This window comes from Triticum aestivum, chromosome 3D (assembly GCF_018294505.1).
Source record: "Triticum aestivum cultivar Chinese Spring chromosome 3D, IWGSC CS RefSeq v2.1, whole genome shotgun sequence".
Classification (NCBI taxonomy): Eukaryota; Viridiplantae; Streptophyta; class Magnoliopsida; order Poales; family Poaceae; genus Triticum; species Triticum aestivum.
The window spans coordinates 467,050,046-467,075,989 of NC_057802.1; the positions used below are offsets into that span (position 1 = coordinate 467,050,046).

Sequence of the window (25,944 nt, forward strand, 5' to 3'; positions counted from 1 at the left end):
CAGCAGTCGTCAGGCGACTGGGACGCCAAGGATGCAAATATGGCAAGCTACCGCTTCCTCGTCCAGCAACTCAATGGATACTTTGAAGGGTGCGAGTTCCTCCATGTGCCATGAAACGACAACGAGCAAGCCGATGCTTTGGCACGGATTGGCTCTACCCGGCAAGCAATACCAGCCGGCATCGCCCTGCAATGCCTCCTCAAACCGTCTGTCAAGCCGTCGCCAGAATCAGACTCCATCTTCATGTCGGCTCCTCCTGAAGCAGTCGGATCCGACTTGAGGACCCCAGCAGCCGGCACGGGGACTTCGGCAGGCGGCTCGGGGACTGCAGCAGTCGCACCCGGCCCGGGGACTGCAGCAGTCGCACCCGGCCCGGGGACTGCGGCAGTCGCCCCGGGGACTTCATCGACTCAGCAAGCGGTAGCCGACTCCAACCCGCCGCCTCCCAGCCCAACCGCCCTCGTGCAAGCTGCAGATTTGGCAGTCGAAGAAATAGCAGCACCTTCATGGGCGTAGCCCATCCTCGACTTTCTGGTGAACAAAGAGCTGCCGACTGATGAGATCTCGGCCCGACAAGTGCAACGTCGGGCAGCAGCATACACCATTGTCAACAGAGAACTTGTGAGTCGCAGTGTCACTGGTGTGTACCAGCGCTGCGTGTTGCCAGAGAAAGGCCAAGCAATCCTCAAAGATATCCACCAAGGTGAGTGTGGTCCCCACACGGCTTCAAGATCACTTGTTGCCAAAGCTTTCCGCCGTGGTTTTTTCTGGCCGACTGCTCTGGAAGATGCCAAAGATTTGGTCCAGAAATGTAAAGGGTGCCAGAAGTTCCGCTCCAAGCCACATTTGTCGGCTTCTGCACTCAAGACTATCCCCATTGCCTGGCCCTTTGTCGTCTGGGGGCTGGACATGGTGGGACCATTCAAGACAGCACGCGGCGGCATGACTCATTTGCTTGTCGCCGTGGACAAATTCACCAAGTGGATAGAAGCAAAGACAATCAAGAAGTTGAACGGTCCGACTGCTGTGACTTTCATTGCAGACATCACCATTCGGTATGGCATACCTCACAGTATCATCACCGACAATGGCACAAACTTTGCCAAAGGCGCCTTGGCCCGTTTCTGTGCGACGCAGGGCATCCGACTGGACTTAGCGTCCGTTGCCCATCCACAGTAAAACGGCCAAGTGGAGCGAGCAAACGGCCTCATTTTGTCCTGCATCAAGCCCCGACTGGTCGAGCCTCTAGAGCATTCGGCCGGCTGTTGGCTCGATGAGCTGCCGGCCGTCCTCTGGAGCCTGCGCACAACTCCGAACAAGTCAACCTGCTTCACGCCTTTCTTCCTCGTCTACGGTGCCAAAGTCGTCATCCCGACGGACATAGAATTCGACTCCCCTCAAGTCACCATGTGCACCCAATAGGAGGCAAAAGAAGCATGAGAAGACGGCGTCGACATGCTGGAAGAGGGCCGACTGTTGGCACTCAGCCGGTCCACCATCTATCAGCAGAGTCTACGCCGATACTACAATCGAAAGGTCAAGCCAATATCTTTCCAAGAAGGAGACCTTGTGCTCCGGCTGATCCAGCGAACAGCCGGCCAGCACAAGCTCTCAGCACCTTGGGAAGGCCCCTTCATCATCAGCAAACTTTTGGGCAACGATTCCTACTACCTGATCGACGCTCAGAAGCCCAGAGCACGCAAACGAGATGACTCCGGCAAGGAGACAGAGCAGCCATGGAATGCAAATCTCCTTCGAAGATTTTACAGTTGATGCAGTATGTACCACGCTACCTTTTGTATTAAGTATGAAGACTCCGGGTCCCCCGAGAAGAGCTCGGGGACTACCCTCTTTTATCTATATGATAAGTATTATGCCTATGAATGTGTTATTTCATTATTCCGCCTGGCACCGGGTTCGACCAGTCGGCCCGGGGGCTTGCCGCCTTGTGCTATGTGGTGCTTCCAGCAGTCGGACAAGTAGTGTGTTGGCACCTAAACCTTCTCCAGCCAGAAGCCGCAGCTCGCAGAGCGACTGCCCGGTGGGCAGGAGTCAAAGGCAGAGAAAGGGTGTCCACATGAAAATTGGCTAAGGACCCAAAAGCATGTACATAGCTCAAGCCGGCTTCCCGCCTCACTGACCGGCTGCTCAGCAGCCGGCCGAACGGCTTCTACTTAACTTGCTAGCACTCTAGTCGGCTAAGTACTCGCCCTCCCAAAATTAGCTAAGTACTTGACCCAGCCACAGTCCGCAGAGCGGCTGTCTGGCTGACAAGATGGCAGCTAAGAGAGGGCGGCAAAGGAAAAAAGCCAAGGAGCAGAAAGCAAGGAAAGTCAGAACTCAGCGAAAGCACAGATTGTGCGTAAGAATATTTACATGTCAAAAGGCCCATTGGCCAACATTCAACAGAGTTTGAAATACACCCCGCGGGTGGAATTGTGCAAATTTAACAAAGTTTGTCGAGACTGATAAAGCAGGAAAAATAAAAGTCGACGGCCTAGGGAGCAGCAGAGGGGTCCGGCTGGGTGGCGGAGTCGGTGGTGCCGGTCGGTGGAGTGGATGGCTGGTCAGTCTCCACTTGGTCGCCTCCAGTAGCAGTCGGCGCACTCGAGCGCGGCCCGTTGTTCGAGGCACAGTCAAGCTGAGGCTGGCCGTCCGCTCCGACCTCTGGCGCATCTTCTCCACTTTCCTCATCCTCCTCGCCTTCTCCCTCATCGCTGGAGTCGATCACCTCGGCCGAGTTCTCGTCATCCTCCGGGTTCAGCCCAAACCACTCTGGTGGCGCCTCGGCACCACTCTCAGCCATCTCAGGGATGAAGATGCTGGTGTTGGTGTACTCGGCGATCGCCGCCGCCCGTTTGACAAGGTCACGCTCCACCGCCACCAGCTCTTCCTGGGCCTCCTGCCGAAACGTGGTCAACTGGGCTAGATTTAGCCCAGGGTACCACGCCTTGACGAACTCCAAGGCCCAGCGCGCTCCATCCCGTGCCGAGGAACCCTTCCAAGCCTCCAGACGGCCGGCCGCCACCTCCAGCCAGTCGGCAGTCCGACTGGGAGTGCACAGAGCCGGCATGTCTGGCCACAGGGCGGAGATTGCTTGGGCCCCAACACGCTGAAGACGGTGCATCATCCGATGAGCCGGCCGAAGGCGGGCCTGGATGCTGAGAAGTTGTTCACTAAGGGTCCGGGGGGCATTGGCGGCGATCTCTGCGCACCTTCCGCCCTCCGCTCTTCACGATAAGCCTCAATGGCCTGGTTGGCGGCGCTAGAGTGACCAGGGAAGAAGTCTGCTCGGGCAGAAAGCAAAGAAGCCAGAAGTCAGAAGCTAGAAGCCGGCCCGATCAGAAGCCGGCAGCTCAAAGAAAGAAAAAAGAAGAAAGCTTACCATCAACCATATCTTCAATCCTGCCGAAGCCGGCAGTCAGCAACGTCTCCTTGTCGGCCCAGGCGGAGCGTTCGGTCTCAAACTCGGTGAGGAGATTGGACTCTTTCACCTCCGCCTCCTTCTGGGCCTTCTGGAGAAGCTCCGCCTGCTCCGCCAGTTGCGTGGCCAGCCGGTCACGCTCCTAGGCCAGCTTGCTGCACTCTGCCTCCTTGGCACGCAACGCGGTGTTGGCTTCACCCAGCTGCTGCTGCAGGACGGTGTTGGCCTCTGCAAAAGTAGAGGAAGAAAAAGACGTCAACAATCAACAAGGAAGAAGTACAGTTGCCGGGGAGATCCGGCCCGACTGCTCAGCAGTCGGCCCGAATCTCGGGGACTACAACCCGCGGGTGCGCCAGCGCGCCCCCGCAGAGAAAGAAAACGAAGACTTACTCCGGCTTTCCGACAAGTCGGCGGTCCGTTGGTCCAGCTCCCGGACATTGGAGTTGAAGGTGGCCGCGCGAAGGTTATGATAATCCTACAATGAGGATATGAGACGAAGTTAGCACTCGGAGCTTGCAAATTAAAGTTCCGAGCCGCCTGCTCAGCAGCCGGCCCGAAACTCGGGGGCTACACCCAGTGGGTGCGCTGGCCCGCCCCCACAGAGAAGTACAAGAATCAAAGACGGAGAAGTAAGAAACATACCTGAATGGCCGCTCGCGAATCCAAGAACGCCTTGTTGCAATGCTTGAGAGCGTCGGCCTCAGCTCGGAGCTTGGCCTGGACGTCTAGGACCGCCTTGTTTAAGGCTCCCGTCCCGCCTCCCCGCACCCAGTCAGTGGGCGCCGCGCTGGTCGCTTCGGCATCTGGGACTGATGAGCTCGCGGCGCCGGCTTCCAGCGGTCGTGGCGCTGAGGCCGCTTTCGCGCCTCGGCGGCGTGATGGTGTGTGGGCCTCAGGAGTCGGGCCCGTCACCACCTCGTTTCCGGCTGGTGGCGCCGGCGGGGCAGTCGGCTGCTTGTCTCGCGCCCCTTCAGATGGCGGTGGCGGGGGCACGGCCACGTCCGACATAATGACATCGCCGCCTTCCCTCTCCATGATCGGGTGCTCGTCGCCGGCTCCCCCAGTCAGCACCGTGAACTCTGGTGGAGGCGGCGTGGAGTTCAAGGGAACGACAAATAGCGGCTCCTGGCGGCGCGCGGCGTCTTCAAGCCGCTTCTTCGCTGCGACATCAGCCTCGGCCTCCGCCAGCTTCTTCAGCGCGGCGGCCTCCGCCTTGTCTGCCTCCGCCTTCTCCAGGCAGGTGGCTTCCTTCTCCTCGCGCGCTTCACGTGCGTTGCGTTCTTGCGCCTCCCGGAGGTCGGCCGCAGGGTCGATTCGCCGGGTGGTTGTAGAGGTCTCCGCCGACCCAATGACGGAGGCGGCGGCCGACTTCTCAAGAGAGAGCGGGGCTCTAAGTCAAGGAAAAATAAAGCGAGGAAGCTCAGATAGAATCAACAAAGAAGGAAAGAACAAGGAAAAGTTACTTACGCCGACACCATAGGAGGCGCCTTCGGAAGTTTCGGGAACTTGGCTGCCTTCGCAGCGGCCTCCTTCCGCCTGGTCGCGGCGGTCGGGTTCTTGGTCTTCTTCGGCGCACTGCCGAACAAGACGGCGCCTTGTTTGCGCTTGCGCGTGCCGCCTCGAGCAGTCGGCTCGGTAGAGGGGCCCACGTCCGCCTTGCCGGCGCCTCGCGCAGGGCGCGGCTCGTCCTCCTCATCATCATCGTCGGGCCAGGTCTCGATTCCGCCTCCTTCGGAGCCGCCTGCTACATCACCACCGCCTATGGTGTCGTCCTCCAAGGCGGCCGCCCCCAAGTCAGGGTCGTCCACGTCACTCACCTCCCGGTCCGGCTGGTAGTTTCCACCCGGCCCCATGATGGTGGCCGTCACCGGAGACATATAGATCTGCGTCCAAAAGATCGACTGTTCAAGACCAAGATCAAGACCAAGACAAGTACTAAAAAGAAAGAGTTGAAGAACTTACAGCAGGTGGCGGGTTGGCGCGGGAGTATGGCCGCTTGCCGAACCGCCAAGACCCCTACGATAGCTTGAGGTCAGAGATCTCGTTCACCATCCGGGCCACCTCGGCGGTCGGCATGTCCCTCGTGCACATCCGGCTTGGGTCGCGGTGCCCGCTCATCCTACAGATCAGATGAGGCCGGCCTTGGAGCGGGAGAACCCGGCGCTCGACAAAGGCGACCAGCAGGTCGGATGCCTTGAGGCCCTCCGCCTCCGTCAGCACCCGGAGCCGGTTGATGGCGGCGGTGGCGTCGGCCGATATGGGCTTCGGCTTGTAGCCCTAGTTGGCCCGAGGCTCAGCCGGAGGGCCGGCTTCGTAGGCCGGCAAGTTGATGAAGTCGATTGCCGGGTCAACGTTCTCCACATAGAAATATGATTTCTGCCACAGTTTCACCGACTATGACAGCTTGATGGCGGGGAAGGCGTTCTTCACCGACGGCCGGCGCACCGCGACGAAGGCACCGCACTGGGCCGCCTTCTCCCTGGCGGAGGTGCCCAGTTTGGTGTAGAAGAAGGCTCCCCACAACTCGATGGTGGGGAGGATGCCAAGGTAGCCCTCACACACCGTGACGAAGGCGGACAGCAGCGTCACGGTGTTGGGCGTCAAGTGATGCGGCTGAAGGTGGTAGAACTCCATGAAGGAGCGGAAGAATCCGCACGCCGGCAGGCCGAAGCCGCGGAGGAAGTGCGATCGGAAGATGACCCGCTCGCCTCCTTGCGGCACCAGCGAGATTTCCTTCTCCGGCAGCACGCGCACCTTGACGAAGTCCACGCCGGGCAGTCGATGTTTGGCGCGGAGGAAGGTGAGGTAGTCGTCGATCACCACCGAGCCGTCCCAGTCTCCCCCCTTCTCGCGTGCCATGGAGACTGAGCTAGATCGAGCGAGAAGCTTCGGGCGAACGAGCCTAACGGCGGCAAGCTGTGGCGGCGCCTCGGCGGAGCACAGAGGAGCGGCAGCAGCAAGGGGAGGAAGAAGATGAGAATGGCGAAGGGAGAGGAGGGCGCGCGTGCTCCGCCGCTCCCCCTCCTGTTGGAAATATGCCCTAGAGGCAATAATAAAATGGTTATTATTATATTTCCTTGTTCATGATAATTGTCTATTGTTCATGCTATAATTGTGTTATCCGGAAATCGTAATACATGTGTGAATACATAGACCACAACATGTCCCTAGTGAGCCTCTAGTTGACTAGCTCGTTGATCAACAGATAGTCATGGTTTCTGACTATGGACATTGGATGTCATTGATAACGGGATCACATCATTAGGAGAATGATGTGATGGACAAGACCCAATCCTAAGCATAGCACAAGATCGTGTAGTTCGTTTGCTAGAGCTTTTCCAAATGTCAAGTATCAGTTCCTTAGACCATGAGATTTTGCAACTCCCGGATACCATAGGAGTGCTTTGGGTGTGCCAAACGTCACAACGTAACTGGGTGGCTATAAAGGTGCACTACGGGTATCTCCGAAAGTGTCTGTTGGGTTGGCACGAATCGAGACTGGGATTTGTCACTCCGTATGACGGAGAGGTATCTCTGGTCCCACTCGGTAATGCATCATCATAATGAGCTCAATGTGACCAAGTGTTTGGTCACGGGATCATGCATTACGGTACGAGTAAAGTGACTTGCCGGTAACGAGATTGAACAAGGTATTGGGATACCGACGATCGAATCTCGGGCAAGTAACGTACCAATTGACAAAGGGAATTGTATACGGGATTGATTGAATCCTCGACATCGTGGTTCATCCGATGAGATCATCATGGAACATGTGGGAGCCAACATGGGTATCCAGATCCCGCTGTTGGTTATTGACCGGAGAGTCGTCTCGGTCATGTCTGCATGTCTCCCGAACCCGTAGGGTCTACACACTTAAGGTTCGGTGACGGTAGGGTTGTAGAGATATTAGTATGCGGAAATCCGAAAGTTGTTCGGAGTCCTGGATGAGATCCTGGACGTCACGAGGAGTTCCGGAATGGTCCGGAGGTAAAGATTTATATATGGGAAGTCCTATTTTGGCCACCGGAAAATGTTCGGGATTTTTCGGTATTGTACCGGGAAGGTTCTAGAAGGTTCCGAAGTGGGGCCCACCTGCATGGGGGACCCACATGAACGTGGGTAGTGGGGGCAAGGCCCCACACCCCTGGTCAAGGCGCACCAAGATCCCACCTTAGAAGGAATAAGATCATATCCCGAAGGGATAAGATCAAGATCCCTAAAAAAGGGGGATAACAATCGGTGGGGAAGGGAAATGATGGGATTTCTTTCCCCCACCTTTGCCAACGCCCCAATGGACTTGGAGGGCAAGAAACCAGCCCCCTCCACCCCTATATATAGTGGGGAGGTGCATGGGAGCAGCACCTAAGCCCCTGGCGCCTCCCTCTCCCTCCCGTGACACCTCTCCCTCTCGCTGAGCTTGGCGAAGCCCTGCCAAGATCCCCGCTGCTTCCACCACCACGCCGTCGTGCTGCTGGATCTCCATCAACCTCTCCCTCCCCCTTGCCGGATCAAGAAGGAGGAGACGTCTTCCCCAACCATACGTGTGTTGAACGCGGAGGTGCCGTCCGTTCGGCGCTCGGTCATCGGTGATTTGGATCACGACGAGTACGACTCCATCAACCATGTTCTCTTGAACGCTTCCGCTCGCAATCTACAAGGGTATGTAGATGCACTCTTTTCCCTCTCTCTCGTTGCTAGATGACTCCATAGATTGATCTTGGTGATACGTAGAAAATTTTAAATTTCTGCTACGATCCCCAACACCTCCTCCCCCCTACTTATAGCCCTTGGGCTACGAAGCCGAGGGGCCGGGGCGTGGGATCATGGGATTAACTGCGCCCACGGCCCCACGGCCCCGCGATTATTGCACGAGTTACTGCGTGCAGTAACTCCGCACGGAATCGCAACCGTCAGCCTGGGCCGCAGCGGATCCGCTCGCGCGCCGAGGCCTGGTAGTGGCGGGCCCAGCCTGCTGTCGCGTCCCATCGCGCGCGTGGGCTGGTAGGCTGGCCCGGCTGGCTGACGCCGCGTGGCGTGCTTGCAGCGAGCGGCGGGCCTAGAGGCTTAGCAAGCACGCCACCTGGTTCCCGCCTTGACGTTTCGAAATTATCAGACGAGCCCGCCTGGTCATGGCCGACTCCCGGCAGGCGGCACGCCAGGAGGCGGACCAAGCATTTAGCAAGAACACTCGGAGAAGGAAACTGCTGAGGCTTCTCGACTTATCAGCCGCGACGCTTCACCAGCTTCGGGGACTACTGTCGGAGTAATGGGCCATGGGTAGCCTAACCTGAGTCCCTGAGCATTTCAAGATATTTGGGCCGGCTGCGTCCCTCAAGCATCCAGAATGAAGCGCCGCCTTTTGGTGGCCGGCTGGCTCAAGCGGCCGGCTGCCAGAAGACGGCCAAACACCAGAAGACGGCACCAAGACGGGCCGACTCCTAGCAGGCGGCCTCCAGAGAGGCCGGCTCCTAGAAGGCGGCCCACGACGCCCTCCGAGTCTGTGCCCCCCATGAAGAAGACAAGACAGGTTGTGGCTACAATGTAGCCCATCACACCCATATCCAGGGCTTGGCATGGCCACAGTGCCCCGTACAGGCGGAGATCTCCGCACGGCGCGACATTGTTGCCACTCCATCCTTGACGTCACCCTTGTCAGGCGGAGCCCTGTTCCCACGATGGCCTGTCGGTACGGCCTGCAGGCGGTGCGCCCTACCAGGCAGCGAGAGCCCGGAAGGCGGCATAACCTGACCAGTCGGACCCAAGGGAGGCCGGCCTCTAGCAGGCGGCCTGCTCATCCCTCGAGGTCCGTGCGCCATTAACCAGACAAGACACGGTGTGGCTACCGTGATCTCCCACTAGACGGCGGGACTGTAGCCACGCCCCTCCCCAACCAAGCATGCGTCATTAACATTGCGGCTACAGTAATCAGCCGCCGACCAGACCCGCAAGCGGCGGAGGCGGCCTATCGGCTCCGTACCAGACCAGTCGGTGGGGACCACTAGGCGGCGGGCCCTAGCAGCTGGCGGAGAAGCCGGCGACCAGAGACACTGACAGCCGGGTCCTACACCCGGCCAGATTACCATTGTACCCATGGGGGGTAGGGTAAACCCCCCCAGGGCACCCATGCAAAGGGTTCCCAACCTGTTAGACCGAGACTCATACATAGAGAGAGGAGAGAGCAAGCCCTGCTTTCTTCTACCTCTAGCATACAGCTCGAGGAGCACCATTGTACTCACTAGTGCCTTAGTGATCATGCGGAGACCCCGCAGAGCAGGACTAGGGGTGTTATCTCCTAGGAGAGCCCCGAACCTGAGTAAAGTGCGCCGGCGTTCGTGTCTACGCCTCATCCCGCTTCCAGGCACCGGCGACGTTCTACTCGCTCCCACCATGATAAGCCATCCTTTGGCATATGTCGCACCCAACCCTCGACAATGAATGCAACAGGCTCTTGTCAAGTCAAACGGTTACCGAGGTGGCATGGGGAAGCGGAGACACCCACGTCCCATCAAGAGCCACGCGTCGACCAAGGCCGCAGGCGGTTAGGGCCCGCGGCACTCCGCACTTGCCCTTTGGCTTCGCCTTGAAGCCAAATCTGAGCGTGCCTTGGGCCCGGGGGCTACTGTCAGTGTTCTGGGAACGGGGGTACCCAGACTTGCCTGCCTGCGGCCCACGGCATGGCTCCATCAATGGCCTGGTACGGCCCACCTCCGGCATTGACAACTCAAGACCCTCGTGAGGGGCCAAGCCTCGCGAGGCGAACGACACCAAGACCTCCAAAAGGAGTAGCCTCCCCAGGCTGGCTCCTGAGGAGTGGAGATTTCTATGCAAGCCTCACCTTGCGAGGTTCGGATGATGTGAGCCATGACAACCAAGGCCAGGCGGGCGCCAGCGGGCGCAGTGCAGGAGTTTCCTCTTTGGTGCTAAAGAGGCAAGCGAAGGCGCGGACTCCCGAGGAACCATCCAAAGGTTTCCATTCCCGTGCAAAGAGACCAAGACCACGAGGACGGCAGGACGGAGGTCATCACCGAGCCCACCACGGCGTCATGACCAGAGGATTTTGTAGGCGAAGACTACTTTTGTCAGGATAACATGTACTAGTTGTCTCCCTTTGAATTTGGCCGTTGTGGGATCCCTTCCCACCTTCATTTGGGAAGAGAACCAAGGCCACTGCCGTAGAGAGGGATCGGATCCATTCCATCCTCACACCCACCAAGTCACTCGAGCACAAGAACACACCTCCTCCTAAGGCTGTTCCCCCACGGTACTAGTTCATTCGCAACCCCTCGAGGCCAATCCACCACAAAGCAGGAGTAGGGTTTTACACCGCAAGGTGGCCCAAACCTGGGTAAACTGCCTTTTCCCCCTTTCCTTTTAGTTCATCGAGCTAGGCTGTGAGATTGGCCAGTAGGCAGACTGGGGAGGTTGAGTTCTTCGCACGCACCCCAGAGTTCGAACCTCTCAAGGGTCTGCAGAGCCCGAAATCCGACAGACCCTACTCCTGCTTTGTGGTGGATTTGCCTCACGAGGGGCTAAGGATGAACTAGTACAAGGGGAGAACAACCTCGCGAGGTTTGCTTTGGTGGGGGAATGAGGTGATGAGGTTCAGATTGGATCCCCCTCTCTTGGTGGTGGCTAACCTATATTTATAGTGGCCTCGGTCCTCTTCCCCCCAAAATGAAGGCGGGAAGGGATCCCACGGTGGCCAATTTGAAAGGGGACAAGTAGTACATCTTATCCTGACGAAAGATGGTCTTCGCATGCAGAGCTTCTGGTCATGACGCTGCGGTGGGCTGGGTGATGACATCCGTCCTGCCATCCTGGCAGTCTTGATCTCGTTGCACGGGAATGGAAACCTTTGCCTGATTCCTCGGGACCCCACGTCTGCGCTTGCCCCCTTAGCACCAAAGAGGAAACTGGCTCCTCTGCGCCCGCTGGCCCCGCGTGGCCTTGGTCATCATGGCTTGTGTCACCATAGCCTCATGAGGTGGGCACCTACATAGAAATCTCCGCTCCTTAGGAGGCAGCCCGGGGATGCCACTCCCTCCGGAGGTCTTGATGTTGTCCGCCTCGCGAGGATTGGCCCCTCGCGAGGGTCTTGTCTTGATGGTGTCGTAGATGGGCCGTACCAGGCTGTCGATGGAGCCACGTCGTGAGCCGCAGGCAGGCAATTCTGGGTACCCTGGTTCCCAGAACACCGACAACCACCTACAGCAACACCTACAAGTTTCCAATCTTTGCTCTCATTTGAAATTTGAAGCACTAAGTCTACTGGCCTCCCGAGTTGTTGGGGCCGATCGAACACTCTAGTGTTCCTCTGTTTCCAGAGCGCCCACGTTGTCCCGGTGACCAGGGTGTTGAATCCACACCTATCATGTCTCCTAAATAGCTTCCTAGATCAAGTCCAGCATTCGGTGAATGTATTCGTAGTGGTCAGGCAGCCAACGTTTAGCTGCAACAAAATCGAAACTCCTATACCACATCTCCCTTGCAAATACACATTGTGTCACGGTGTGGTCGACGATGTCCTCTTCCTGTAGGCAAGTGTAACAAGTGGGGAGAAGGTCTTGAAGCCCGTGATGTGCACGCCTATCGAAGGTCCACAACCGGCATTGAACGGCAAGCCAGGCAAATATTTTGCACTTTAGAGGGCCCCAACTCCGCCAGATGCAGCTCACAAATGGCGATCGAGTCGGACTAGCAGTGTCATACACCAAGGGTGGCTCATCCATAAGAGCACGACCTCTCGACTAACCAGGGACCCACCAGGCCCAAGACTAAAGGAAACCCTATGAGGGCGCCAGAGACTTTCTTGCCCTCCAAGACAAGGGCGGTGGGGAAGGAGATCACATCTACACCCCTGTAAACCATAGGTCTCCACCATCTCTATCAGCGGAGGCTAGGGAACCTTCATAATGATCTAATCTCATACAGAAACTCTCGGTAGCAACATCAAACACCATTGTAACCCCTCGCACGAGGTATCCCTCCACGATGAATAATCAAAGGAAGCAGGATGTAGTGTATTACTCTACGAAGGCCCGAACCTAGGTAAAACCCTCGTGTGATCTCTGATCTCAGACTTCCAACTGCGCTTGGAACCCCACCGAGGGATCTGATGTATTTTACACCATCATAGACCGTGGCACAAGTGTTGATATGTTGAATTGGTTGTATAGACTCCATTGCCAGGGCGTGCCGAAGATGCATGACCTATAGCAGGGCCATGAAGGAGTCGCTCGGGCCGATGCCCAATGTCCATTGTTCATCCATCAGAGCTTGGTCTACTGTTCGAGTGTTCACAACCTTTGTGCCGACCAAATCAACAAGAGGTGGAGCAATGTCTTTGACAGAGAAACCATGAATCCACCTGTCTCTCTAGAAAAGCACGTTGTCCCCTTTGCCCACAATGATCCTCACGAAACTACCGAACACCAGTCGGGCATCCAGGTCCACCATCATCGACATGCCTTGCCACGGCCTCTGCTGCGGGTCCGTACGCCGAAGCCATTCCCACCTCACTCTAAATGCGAGTGATTGCAACTTCAAGGGTTTTACCCTAAGCCCTCCATAACCGGTTGGCTGACATATGGTATCCCATGCTACCAAATACTGCCCACCATTGGCACGATCTTTGCCAGCCCAATCCAGCCATTGATGTCATCAAAATCCAAACGGGTGCATCCATTACGAGCAGATGGTGCACCAGTCTAGCAACAACAACCGACTTCACCAACACAAGCCTCCTCGGTCACTGAATGAGGCCTCGTTGCCCAGCCGGATGAAGTGCCGAACTTGATCGAGCATAGGCTGTCACTCAACCTTCGTTAGCTGCTTGATGGCCAATTGTAACCCAAGATATCCAATCATGCAATGTAACAAGTCTTCCACCCCTCGCTCGGTCGTGTTGGTCGCCCCTGATCAGAATCATCAAGGACTTGTTGCAGTTAACTCACAGGCCTTAGGCTTCTCCAAACGCTTCCAAAACAGATGTGACAAAGCCGAGGTCCACCGGCGAGGGTCGAACAAATAACGCTACGTTATCCATGTAGATGGAGAGGCGCTGTTTGCAGTGATTCCCCGGTATGAGCTGAGAATTCCTTCGTCCATTGATTTACTTATAAGCGACATCAAAACTTCCATCAGAATGATGAACAACATCGGGGAGATGGGGTCTCCCTGACGTAGTCTGCGCGCATGCCCAATTCTCCTTCTCGGAACACCATTTATAAGCACCTTTGTGGTGGCTGGCTGCAACAGGATTGCCACCCACCTAAGCCAGGTGTTGCCCAAAGCCCTTGGCACACAGGACTTCGAACAAAAATGGCCATGATTGTGAATCAAAAGCATGAGTGATATCAAGCTTCAAGAACACTCCTGCACTCTTCCTGGCATTGATCTTTCGAGCAGCTTGCCGCACCAATAGAAAGTTATCCATGTAAAATGTGACCATTGCTACCATGTTTGGTGCAAGGTTGTTGCAGTTTGATGGAAGACTATTGCAATAAAGACGGACATTCAAGCACTGGCGGAGCTACTTGTGACGAAAATGGGCCATGGCCTGACTATCCCAGAGCAAATATAGTGCAGGATTGAAGTAAATCGGGTCATGACGGAAAAAATAATGTTCTTCCTTCATACCGGTCCGCCCAGCTTTGGCTACGTAGCTCCGCCACTTCATTTGAGGTATATGGTTGGATGCAGGTGGCGTTGCCCTTGGTGGATCGCTCGGCTTCTCGGGGCAGGCTCCTTATCACCGAGACCTATGGTGTGTAGCGCGGATGATGTTGTCATGCCTTGCTTTATGTTTCCTTGCTTTCATGCGGAGGTCTGATACCTACTGAGGTCTATATGGTCTTTTGCTTCCCGAGACCTGGTTCTTCTCGTATTATAAATGTTGAGTGGTGTTAGTAGGTTTTTGCCCCGTAGTAGATGTCTCGTTTGGCGAGCATCCACGGTGGGTTTCCTACTAATGCTCCAACTCGCTCTCTTCCCTTTCCCATCTCCTTCTAGTTTGTGATTGTTTAGTTCGAATGTACTGAATATTTCTGTTAAGCTATTGATGGAACGAGGTGTGAGTCTAGATTAAAAAGAAAAACTCCGCCACTACATTTGAGGTATATAGTTAAATGATAGGCTCCCGTATCGTGTCCACGGAAATGTCTGGACACGGTCCACAAACAGATAGTGTGCGCCTTGGAGATGCATGTACACCGAAGATACGCACATATATCTGCCGCTCTGCCCGTGTAGTACATCGTGCGTAGTACTAGTACCCTGTGCCGTAAGTTCGAAAATTCAAAATTTCGTAAACCGGAGCGGGCGGGTGAAAGCAAACGGCCCCGAACTGCCAGCGGGACCCACATCTTGCGCAATCGCCAACGGATGCCGCGCCGCCTTCCTTCACTTTCCCCGTCCAGCCAGGCCGGCCGCTGCCGAACTCGCCGTGCGTGCTCTGCTCCTCCCCATTCTGTTCCATCCCTCCCTCCCGGCGGTAGAACCGAGACCCACAGCCGGCGGCCGTGAGCTACGACCGACCCAATCCACCCCCGGTGGAGCCAGCAGCATTGCGCTCCTCGGGTCGGGGTTTGTCAGAGTTCGCGCGGATGGGACCGGCGCCGCGGGAGGTGGTGGTGATCAGCAGCTCCGACGAGGAGGAGGAGGTGGGCTCCGGGAGGTCTTCCCGCTCGCCCGCCCCCCTGGGATGGGCCGCGAAGCTCGGGGACTCGGCGGTGCCAGCACCGCGGAGGCATAAGGGCAGGTCCCGCGGCGTTCGCGCCGGCAACGACGGCGGCTGCGAGGGTGATGACTGTGTGGTTCTGGAGGGCGACCCTGATAAGCCAGTTGCGGTTGCGGGTGCGAAGGGGAGGAGTAGGGGGAATGGCCTGCCGGGCGAGGTGGAGATCGTTGCGGTGAAAGACCCTTACAAGAGCATCTCCTTGCATTTGGTGGGTAGCATACAAGCTGTACTTTGTCAAATCCGTTCAAATAACAATTTTTTCGTGAAATTTGTGGCTTTAGAATCGATTGGAAATTTGGTTTACAGCTGAGAACATACTCTCTGATTCAAACAATATCTGATTCGTTAAAGTTGCATCGTAACATACTTTTTTATTCAAATACCATTATCATCAAAGGTTCATCATTGGGTTTTCCAAAAATTATACTATTCAAGTTGTAAATAGGAAATGAATTGTCTTATCAAGCACATAATATGGCTCCTTGACTACCTGTTCTTACTGTCTATGAATATCTGCAGTTTCAGTTCATGTTGTACTCGACAGACATGAGGATTAGAGCTTTCCTGAAGGAATTATACTACACCAGTTTCCCTGTGGTAGCATTCCTTCATCAGTCCAATTACAGTTACATTTACATGCTATGCTTCTGCAGATAGCATGCAAGGACTTCCTTCCCTCACTCGCGCCATTCATGTTCTGAGATGCCCTTCAGTACCACTTCTCATGCGAAGCATTGCAGCATGGTAAGTAGCAACCATTTTTTACTCCCTGTCATTGATTCTTTTGGCACTATGGTTACAAAGATTATCGTAGCTGAGTGGACAGTTGAGCCTTTCTAATGTGATTGCATTAAGCTATTAATTACTGTTTTCCAAATGCAGTGCTACTGTTTTGTATGTGATGCTCCAGCTCCATGCAAGTACTGGGGCAAAGGGCTCTTGAATGATGATCATTGCCATGCCACTGACAAGGAAACAAAGTGGAAAGTACTGAGGCAAACATTTAAGTGCAAAAGTGTGCCAGCATCTTATCCAGAGGAACGCCCGAGTGTTGTGTACCCAACAAGGCCATCCCCCAGACATCAGGAATATTACGAGGAGTACACACCAGAGGAGTACTTCGAGCCGGACGAGGAGGCCACGGTGTGCATTGGGAATCTACCGTATGACATTGACAAGAAGGACCTTGCCCTGCTCTTCAAGGATGTCGGCATTGTCATGTTCTCGGAGGTGAGCATTCTTAGCTCTTCATTGTCCTTGCCCGGTAACCGATATATGAAAATAATGCCTCATATTCCTGATTCATGAGTAGTGTATTCACGACTAAATATGGTCCTGCAACTACTGGTAGCAAGACACGCAGTTCTGCACTCCCCCTGTTGTTATTGGTCATGTACATTGTTGAAATCCATAGGGTGAAGCTGCTGGAATCTAATAGTAATTGGCTGCTTTGTGAGCCTGGGTGATATCTTTACGTTGCAGATCGTACCTGTATGATCTTGTTTCGACCGATGTTTGTGCTGTGTGGAAATGCTGTTGATTACAAGATCGTTACGTATTCATTTCTAGCCACTTGGTTTGTACATTATACTCTTTCATTTCTAGCTTCTTAATAAACTCTCAAATAATTTAAACATGTTTCTTCGCCTTCTCTAGGTTATTCATTCGCTATGGATATCTGTTTCATCAGTGTTATTGATAGGCAGTTAGACAATAAAGTTATTAAGACATGTATGGGTTTTCTTTGTTCTAAAACACAGTTTCTACTTTGTGTCTGTGCAGATCATTTATGACAGGGAAACAGGCGAGAGCCGTGGATATGGGTTTCTCACCATGAGTACTGCTGAGGAGGCCAAGAAGGCTGTGGAGATGTACAATCGCCGTGTGAGTATGTTTTATAAATGCTAACTTTGGTGCGGCTACTCTCCGTAAGTTAAAAAGGGCCTATTCTTCTATCGTAGCTGCAGCTCCTGTGCTCAGAGTTGAGCAAGTATATGATTGCAGTATGGATGGAGTGTCTTCCCCCGGTTTGCATTTGCACACCTTTCATGTAATAGGATACAGTGGTGATGTGTTGTGGTACTGGTTTCTGGTTTGCATACAAAGTTAATCATTTTCATGACAGTGCCCTTGGTTTCTGATTTATGGAACTCCTTAATCTGAAGCCCATCCTAATACATATCCTCATTCTGCCAATTTGTTTCCTAGATCATGCAATGACACGCCATCTACATCAGACTGTTCTGTGACATAATTTGCATCTTGTGGTTGTTATTACTTCTCGAGGCCAGTGTCACGTGTAATCCCTATGCTTAAGAATGTAGAAATTTTCATGCTTTGCTGACTTACCTTTAATTTGAAAATGCAGGAGATGGACGGTAGGCCCCTGACTGTGTACAAGACAGCTGCTACCAGAGGTGCCCGGACAGAAGAAACACCGTCTCCCCATCCCAGTCGACCAGTGTCTTCTTCATTCAAGATCTATGTGGACAATCTTCCCTGGAAAGTGAGCAACTCAAACCTGAAGCAGCTGTTCAGTGACTATGGTGAAGTGGTCGGTGCCAAAGTTGTTTACCACCACGGAAGAGATGCCGGGCGCCCCCCGTTTGGATTCGTCACGTTGGCGACGCGGCAGGAATCGGAGAACGCCATTTGGCACCTCAACAAGCAGGTCAGTCGGTGCGTGGTCTGGACGTCTGGTTGGTTGCCTGTCAATTGTTGTACGAGCAGATGAAGCAGATTTGGTTTTACTGCGATGATTGGAATCGCGGATGTGAAGCTAATTTTCAAGCACCATTTCTCTTGCCCGAACGGGGTATATGTTGACACATTTTCATGTTTTGATTTTGATGTTTGCAGGTTTGGTGGGGACGCAAACTGCGAGTGCAAGTCGCAAGAGAGGAAGGGACACGGTGAGGGTTTTAGGTGCTGGGCTTTGCAGGTTTAGGTAGGAGCATCATAGCACCCGTGATACTGGTCTAGATTCAGAGCCTCCATCAGCTTTCTTGCCGTGCTTCTCCTTTTGCATTTAGTGTTACTACCCCTGTAACAGACGAGTAGAAATCATAAGAATTCTGCTTGGTTTCAGACCTACAGTACTACCTCCTCTGTCTTTTTAGTGTTAGATACATCTGTATCTTACAAATCTAAGACAACTAATTTAGGACGGATGTAGTATTTCATAAAAACCTGTAATTTTAATCATGTTGCCTACTGTATCCACAGGTGACTTGCTCTGCTGTCACCGCTGGTGGTGCCACTGTCTCGTGACAGCCTCCAGGCAACTAGGCAAACAGCTCCCAAATTGAATTTGAAACCTCCAAATTTAGCCATCGCAGCTTCTCATGCGTCACAGGCTGCATAAGTTTCACAAAAAATGGCCTGCTTTCCGGTCGGACCAGGAAAAACCCTGTCCATGGTCACAAGCATGCGTAGCAGCACGTATAGACACACATCTTGTAAACAGATTTCACGGATTCAACATCTATAACACAACAGCTCTATACAAATTGAGTAAACTGGACATTTGTCCCTTAACTCTCTCTGACACAAAAACGCAATATACGGACTTCAGGGTAAACGACACTACAGGCACGTACTTACAACAGAGCAGTCTTTGACTCTTCAGTTCAGACTTTTTTGTATGAGTACAGGCGAGCCAGGCCACTCCAGATCTATTGAGGCCCATCGGTGATTCTTCTCATCAAGCTGGCCAAAAAGTATAATGGAATAACTAGCTAGATTAGGATTTCTAACTCCAGATACATCCCTGGGGCCTGGAGGAAATACTCTTGAAGCTCCTCAGCTCCCGCTATGTACCTTACACTTGCGGCATGATTCACGGATTTGATCCCACAATATACGCTCTCAATGCAAGAGCTCAAGACATTGCCAGATGCTTTTCTGCTTTGGATGGTGGTGTAGATAGCGGAATATCATACGATGTGCGGAAACGAACGCCGTTGCCTATGTTCCTCGATACAGGGCAGAACCAGCATAGCATGTTGGGGCCTAGGACCTGTCATAGGGGAAAGAGTTGAGAAAACCGATGCCCCATGGTTCCTGTTTATACTTTTAAGAGATAAATTTACATATTAAGAAGCATTCTGAACTGGCGTTTAGTAAGAAAAAACCGAGTGCATATTTTAGGAATGCGCGGGCATGCCCCCACTATCAAGTGTGTCCACTTGCACATTTCGAAAAAGATTGAAATATTCATAGTTATGTACTGTATGAGAATATTAGCAGTACCAAAAAATTGTGCAAAAATATGCATATTCCACGCAAAATAAAAGGTTAATATGAAAAATGGCATATAGACCATGCTGGACATAAGAGATAGCAAGATGTAATAGTGGTCTGAATTTTTCTTGCCAAAATTTGCAGATATAAATGGTGTCTTTATTTTTGTTAACTATTTTTTTCTGCAATACTGCATTTTACACCGTTTGAATGGACAGGTAGAAAGCACGGTCATGGACATAGAGAGGCTATTAACAAAGTTACTGACAAGGCATTTGCATCATTGCATGGTAAACATACTTGAGTGCTGAAGTGTTTGCGGTATGTGTAAAAGAGAAGTGATGGAAAGAGTTCTTACCGAAACAATATTATGATAGACACCGAGATCATATGGATGATGGTAAAGATTTCCAGCCTTTTCTGCCAACCACATTGCCCTAACTCCTTCATGGTACTGCAAACCATAGCTACCATTATAGATAGGCAAACAATTAAGTCCTCAAAGAGAAGGGATCCTATTTTTCAAACCTCGATAGTAGTTTTATTATGCAAGATGAGGTAAACATGCCAGACCAAGAGGATAGACAATGCCAAAGTCATTACACACACAAAGACACCACAAATAACCTGCACATTTTTTACATTCTTGTGTTAGTTATCTAGAAGAATGTTTTATCTGCCAGCATTTTATATGCTGAAAACTGAAATAACTTTTTCAATTCACTTACTAACGATTTTCTTGGAGAATCAATTCCTGATTGTTCATCTTTAGGCACACTATGCAATGCGCCTCCAATCATCAGAGCCTGACATAAATTTGAATCTTCTCATGGTCAATCACAACACAAGCATACTCACTAAAGTAAATCCAGGATATTAAAGTACCAAAGAATAGAAGCTTGCGGTTGCAGCGTACAGCACAAAGACGAGGAAAATTTTGTAATTCTCATGCCCAACACAATTGTTAATCCAAATACAGTGGTGGTCCTGCATAAAAAATTAGCACAAATGCAAATAAGAACCACGCAATAGAAAAGTGTCACACGAATCATTGTCAATAATCAGCACCATTTTCAGAATACATCTCTTGCAGACACGACAATGATGCGCGCGAGGAGGTTTATAATGAGAACACTTCTGGCAGTATCTCAAATCACCACCCTGCAATGACAACATGGAGGCTGATAAGATATTATTAATAAGAATTAAACACAGGCAACAAGGTAAGTTGTATCCTATTGTACATCGGCAAACAGTAGCATGGCTTTCAGTACACAGCAATGAACATCTATTTCGGTGACATAGATTAAGCTTGCCAAATCAACTGCAGATAATATGTATGCGCATACAAGTCCACCCATACCTCATTAAGCACTCCATGCAAGACTGGACCTATAGTTTATGTTAAGATATATGTATTATCGAATAAGTAACAAAAGTAATCTGTATGAGATTCAGGAATATCACACTTTGTGCATTCTTGTCTCACCCTTCAGTTGAAAATGGCTCCTTATTCATCAATCAAATATTAACTATTACAGTCAGGGACCCATGTTGGGTCAGGGGTATACCGTATACCAGACGTACACACAGAAGTTTTGGCAAAAGATAGGTATTTTATTTTCTTATTTTTAGAAATAGCAGGGCCTCCATTTTCCATTATGGGAAACCCCGAGAAGTTCTTACAGACTAGAAGTTCTGTGCAGCAGAAAGCTAACACAAAAAGCTTGCTATATAAACATAACAAACGGAAAATCCCTCTTGGTGACGAAGCAAACAGAAAAGGTGCACCATCCAATGCTCCAACCCATAAGACCAGTCCGAACAAGGCACTGGCAGCAACAGCTTGAAGCAAGCAAAAGAACCATATCTCAGTAAAATGTGCACATCTTAATATTTATACAGATCAACAATAGAGATAAAGAGTTTGTTGAGTAAAGCCGTTTGTTGATAACAGTGGTCTGTAAAGTCCTTGCCATGCAGATTGCAAGATATGAAGCAAGGCAATAAAATACAGCGGAACAGCAGAGTTGAGAGGGAAGGCAACAACAACAACAACAACAACAACAAAGCCTTTAGTTCCAAACAAGTTGGGGTAGGCTAGAGGTGAAACCCATAAGATCTCGCGACCAACTCATGGCTCTGGCACATGGATAGCAAGCTTCCACGCACCCCTGTCCATAGCTAGTTCTTTGGTGATACTCCAATCCTTCAGGTCTCTCTTAACATCTCTTAACAGACTCCTCCCATGTCAAATTCAGTCTACCCCGACCTCTCTTGACATTCTCCACACGCTTTAGCCGTCCGCTATGCAGTGGAGCTTTTGGAGGCCTGCGTTGAATATGCTCAAACCATCTCAGACGATGTTGGACAAGCTTCTCTTCAATTGGTGCTACCCCAACTCTATCTCGTATATCATCATTCCGGACTCTATCCTTCCTCGTGTGGCCACACATCCATCTCAACATACGCATCTCCGCTACACCTAACTGTTGAACATGTCGCCTTTTAGTCGGCCAACACTCAGCGCTATACAACATTGCGGGTCGAACAGCCGTCCTGTAGGACTTGCCTTTTAGCTTTTGTGGCACTCTCTTGTCACAGAGAATGCCAGAAGCTTGGCGCCACTTAATCCATCCGGCTTTGATTAGATGGTTCACATCTTCATCAATACCCCATCCTCCTGCAGCATTGACCCCAAATATCGAAAGGTGTCCTTCTGAGGTACCACCTGCCCATCAAGGCTAACCTCCTCCTCCTCACACCTAATAGTAATGAAACCGCACATCATGTACTCGGTTTTAGTTCTACTAAGCCTAAACCCTTTCGATTCCAAGGTTTGTCTCCATAACTCTAACTTCCTATTTACCCCTGTCTGACTATCATCAACTAGCACCACATCATCCGCAAAGAGCATACACCATGGGATATCTCCTTGTATATCCCTTGTGACCTCAGCCATCACCAAGGCAAAAAGATAAGGGCTCAAAGCTGACCCCTGATGCAGTCCTATCTTAATCGGGAAGTCATCAGTGTCGACACACACGTTCGAACACTTGTCACAACATTATCGTACATGTCCTTGATGAGGGTAATGTACTTTGCTGGGACTTTGTGTTTCTCCAAGGCCCACCACATGACATTCCGCGGTATCTTATCATAGGCCTTCTCCAAGTCAATGAACACCATATGCAAGTCCTTCTTTTGCTTCCTGTATCTCTCCATAAGTTGTCATACCAAGAAAATGGCTTCCATGGTCGACCTCCCAGGCATGAAACCAAACTGATTTTTGGTCATGCTTGTCATTCTTCTTAAGCGGTGCTCAATGACTCTCTTCCATGGCTTCATTGTATGGCTCATCAGCTTAATTCCACGGTAATTAGTACAACTGTGAACATCCCCCTTGTTCTTGAAGAATGGTACTAATATACTCCTCCATTCTTCTAGCATCTTGTTTGCCCGAAAAATGAGGTTGAAAAGCTTGGTTAGCCATACTATCGCTATGTCCCCGAGGCCTTTCCACACCTAAATGGGGATACAATCAGGGCCCATCACATTGCCTCCTTTCATCCTTTTTAAAGCCTCCTTGACCTCGGACTCCTGGACTCGCCGCACAAAACGCATGCTGGTCTCATCAAAGGAGTCGTCCAGTTCAATGGTAGAACTCTCATTCTCCCCATTGAACAGCTTGTCAAATTACTCCCGCCATCTATGCTTAATCTCCTCGTCCTTCACGGTTGGTCTGCTCCGTCCTTGATGCATTTGACTTGGCCAATATCCCTCGTCTTCCTCTCTCGGATCTTGGCCCGTCCCTTGCCCATTTGCCACCACACCCGGGTTCCGATGTGGCGCGTCGCTGAGAGGGTTATGCCCCAACGAAAATCTTTTGGGTTTCATCTCCATAAGAGTGGCTGAGTTTTTACGTTGGCTCACCAAGCCTAAGAAAAAAAAACAAATCTCTCTTTTCATTTCTTGAGAGTAAAGACAAAAGGAGTTATATATCCTTCCCTTACGACTCAGATCCACCTGTTGAATAATCGGATATAACACACACCACTACAGGTCACACGAAACACAAACGTCAGCAAATCGTTAACCTGTGCCACTAGCGACACCCACTTGTTCTTCGGGTTTGTCATTGGCGGTACTGGTGCCGGTCATGACATAAGCATAAATAAAATCCAAGCTGACCCATTGGTAGGAGGCACAACTAACAACTGGCAGCTGGTCGCGACATTGGTTCATGTTTTTGATCAGTTGCGTCACCTTTGCACTTGAAAATGGAAAAAAAAATCTATGTTTATTCTTTTACTTTGTTTTTTAGTATGTTGTTCCCCTTTATGATGAATGAACTTTTATATCCATCTGACATCCTTCAAGAAATTGGTAGCGGTTCATTGTCGGCACGCTGTGTTTTTTCCTTTTGGTGCCGGACAGCACAGGCTTCTTAAAATGGTGCTACTGCTAACACTAATTCTTTCCATAGCTATAGTTAGAGCTGAGACTTACACTATACGTAATAGACTCTGTGATAAATAAGCTAAAAACAGACCAGGGGTTTAATGATATAATGACTGCTGTGTTACATTTAGTGAGTGTGAATTATTTGTGCAAGTTAAGGATGGTGAGTGGTACACCATGCCATCATTACCTTGCTTGCCACTACAGGTCACACGAGACCCAAACATCAGCAAATCGTTGACGTCTGCCACTAACGACACCCACTTGTTCTTCAGGGTTTATCGTTGGCGGTACTGGTGCCGGTCATGACATAATCATAAATAAAATCCAAGCTGACCCACTGGTAGGAGGCAGAACTAACAACTGCAGCAGATGGCGACATTGGTTCAGATTTTGATCAGTTGCGTCACCTTTGCTCTTGAAAATAGGGAACAAAAATCTATGTTCATTCTTTTATTTTGTCTTTTAGTATTGTGCTCCCCTTTATGATGAATGGATTTGTATATCCTTCCGACATCCTTCAAGAAATTGTCGGCGGTTCATTGTCGGGATGCTGTGTTTTTCCTTGTCGGCATGCTGGGAACAACGCAGGTTTCCTAAAATGGTGCTAATACTAATTCTCTCCATAGCTATAGTTGGAGCTGAAGACACCCTCTGTTCACTAATGTATGACATTTTGGGAGTTTAAATTCAACTACCAAAATGTCGTGAACAGAGTATATTATACGGAGTAATAAACTGTGTGATAGATAGGCTAAAAATAGAACAGGGGTTTAGTGATATAAAAACTGATGTGTTACATTTGGCCACTATAAATTCTTTGTGCAAGTTAAAGATGGTGAGTGGTGACACCATGCCATCATATCTTGCTTGTCATGTCAAAATTATAGTTTTTATTGATTACTAATTTTTTTCTTATATTATAAACTATATGACATTGTGTAAACAGTTTGTACTTCCATGTTCGTTTTTGTGGACTTCTATGTTTTAGGTTGCAAAGTACTCCATCCTGAAATCCTGGAACCGTCACTAAGTACAGTGTGTCAGTGTGCAAGGATGCAGAGCAGGACACTCGTCAGACCCATCTTGGACTTGGACATCCACCAGTCCACCTCCCACTGAGATGTTACCAAGATTGACTGATTGAGCTAAAAATGGCAAAGCAGCCTTCCGCTTCAAAGATCCAAACCCCACAGACGGAATCACCAGCTCACTGAATCTTGCTTCCAGGTAATGTTCTACCACATCTAAATCCAAGACCCCAAATGTCTGAGGCCTAATTCGGTAACCGGAAGACAGGGGCCACCGGAGAGATCCCATCTTCGAAGCGGGATCTGGGTGCGGTGCCGGTGCGGGAAGAGGGAGGCTGGCGGCCGGTCATACCTTGCGCTTGATCTCATGGAGGGGGGTCTCGGCGTCCTCGACGTCGGGCACGAAGGCGGGCGGCACGCGGCCCGGGTCGCGCGTGACGACGAGGCCGTAGGCGGCGACGCAGGCGAGCGCGAGCGTGGTGTAGGCCGCGACGTTGGCGACCCCGGCCGCCGTGGCGAGCCCCAGCCACGCGGGGATCGCGAGGAACACCGCGGTGTAGTAGACGTACCCGATCGCGGCGAGCACCGAGATTATCGGCAGCGTGACGTACCCCGGCCGCCCCGCCATCCGAGCAGCCTGGCCGCGGGAGGGCCGAGAGCGGCGCCGCGCAGCGAGCTAACCGAAGCAAAGCAAGCAGCTTGCTGGCGTCTGACGGGGAAAAGGGCGTGCCGGGTCGGTGTGGGTGCGATGTGATGGTGGCAGGCGGTATAGCGGCGAGTGAGACGCGGGCTGCGGTTGGTAGGCAGGTGGACGTCCGGAGCGCGGTGCGGCGCCGTGCGGTCCATGTGGTTGCCGGGGAGGCGTCCGGCTTTGGCTCGCGTAGCCGTCACGGCTGCGGCCTTTGCAATCAGAGTAAAATCATCCTAAATGATAAGTGTCACCAGATGCATGGCATTTTGGTTCTACGTTTTTTATGATAATTTCAGTCACGTGAGGTCGACAATTTCCAGTGACGTACGGCAATTTTAGTGTCACATGTGAGATGAGT

General features: G+C 51.6%; 2 protein-coding genes across 2 annotated transcripts; one reads left to right on the forward strand and one right to left on the reverse strand.

The window, feature by feature from the left end:
- Nucleotides 1-15,243: 15,243 nt before the first annotated feature.
- On the forward strand, nt 15,244-18,354 carry LOC123079732 (28 kDa ribonucleoprotein, chloroplastic). The gene is made up of 6 exons (XM_044502527.1): nt 15,244-15,369; nt 15,815-15,905; nt 16,044-16,391; nt 16,944-17,045; nt 17,530-17,832; nt 18,021-18,354. The coding sequence occupies exons 2-6, from the start codon at nt 15,864-15,866 to the stop codon at nt 18,075-18,077; spliced, it is 852 nt and encodes a 283-aa protein (XP_044358462.1). The 5' UTR covers nt 15,244-15,369; nt 15,815-15,863; the 3' UTR covers nt 18,078-18,354.
- A 249-nt stretch (nt 18,355-18,603) lies between these two features.
- Nucleotides 18,604-25,668, reverse strand: LOC123079731 (probable protein S-acyltransferase 16). The gene is made up of 7 exons (XM_044502526.1): nt 25,248-25,668; nt 20,472-20,564; nt 20,289-20,390; nt 20,132-20,209; nt 19,932-20,030; nt 19,762-19,857; nt 18,604-19,179 (listed from the first exon to the last, which is right to left on the reverse strand). The coding sequence occupies exons 1-7, from the start codon at nt 25,521-25,523 to the stop codon at nt 19,042-19,044; spliced, it is 882 nt and encodes a 293-aa protein (XP_044358461.1). The 5' UTR covers nt 25,524-25,668; the 3' UTR covers nt 18,604-19,041.
- Between the last annotated feature and the right edge of the window lie 276 nt (nt 25,669-25,944).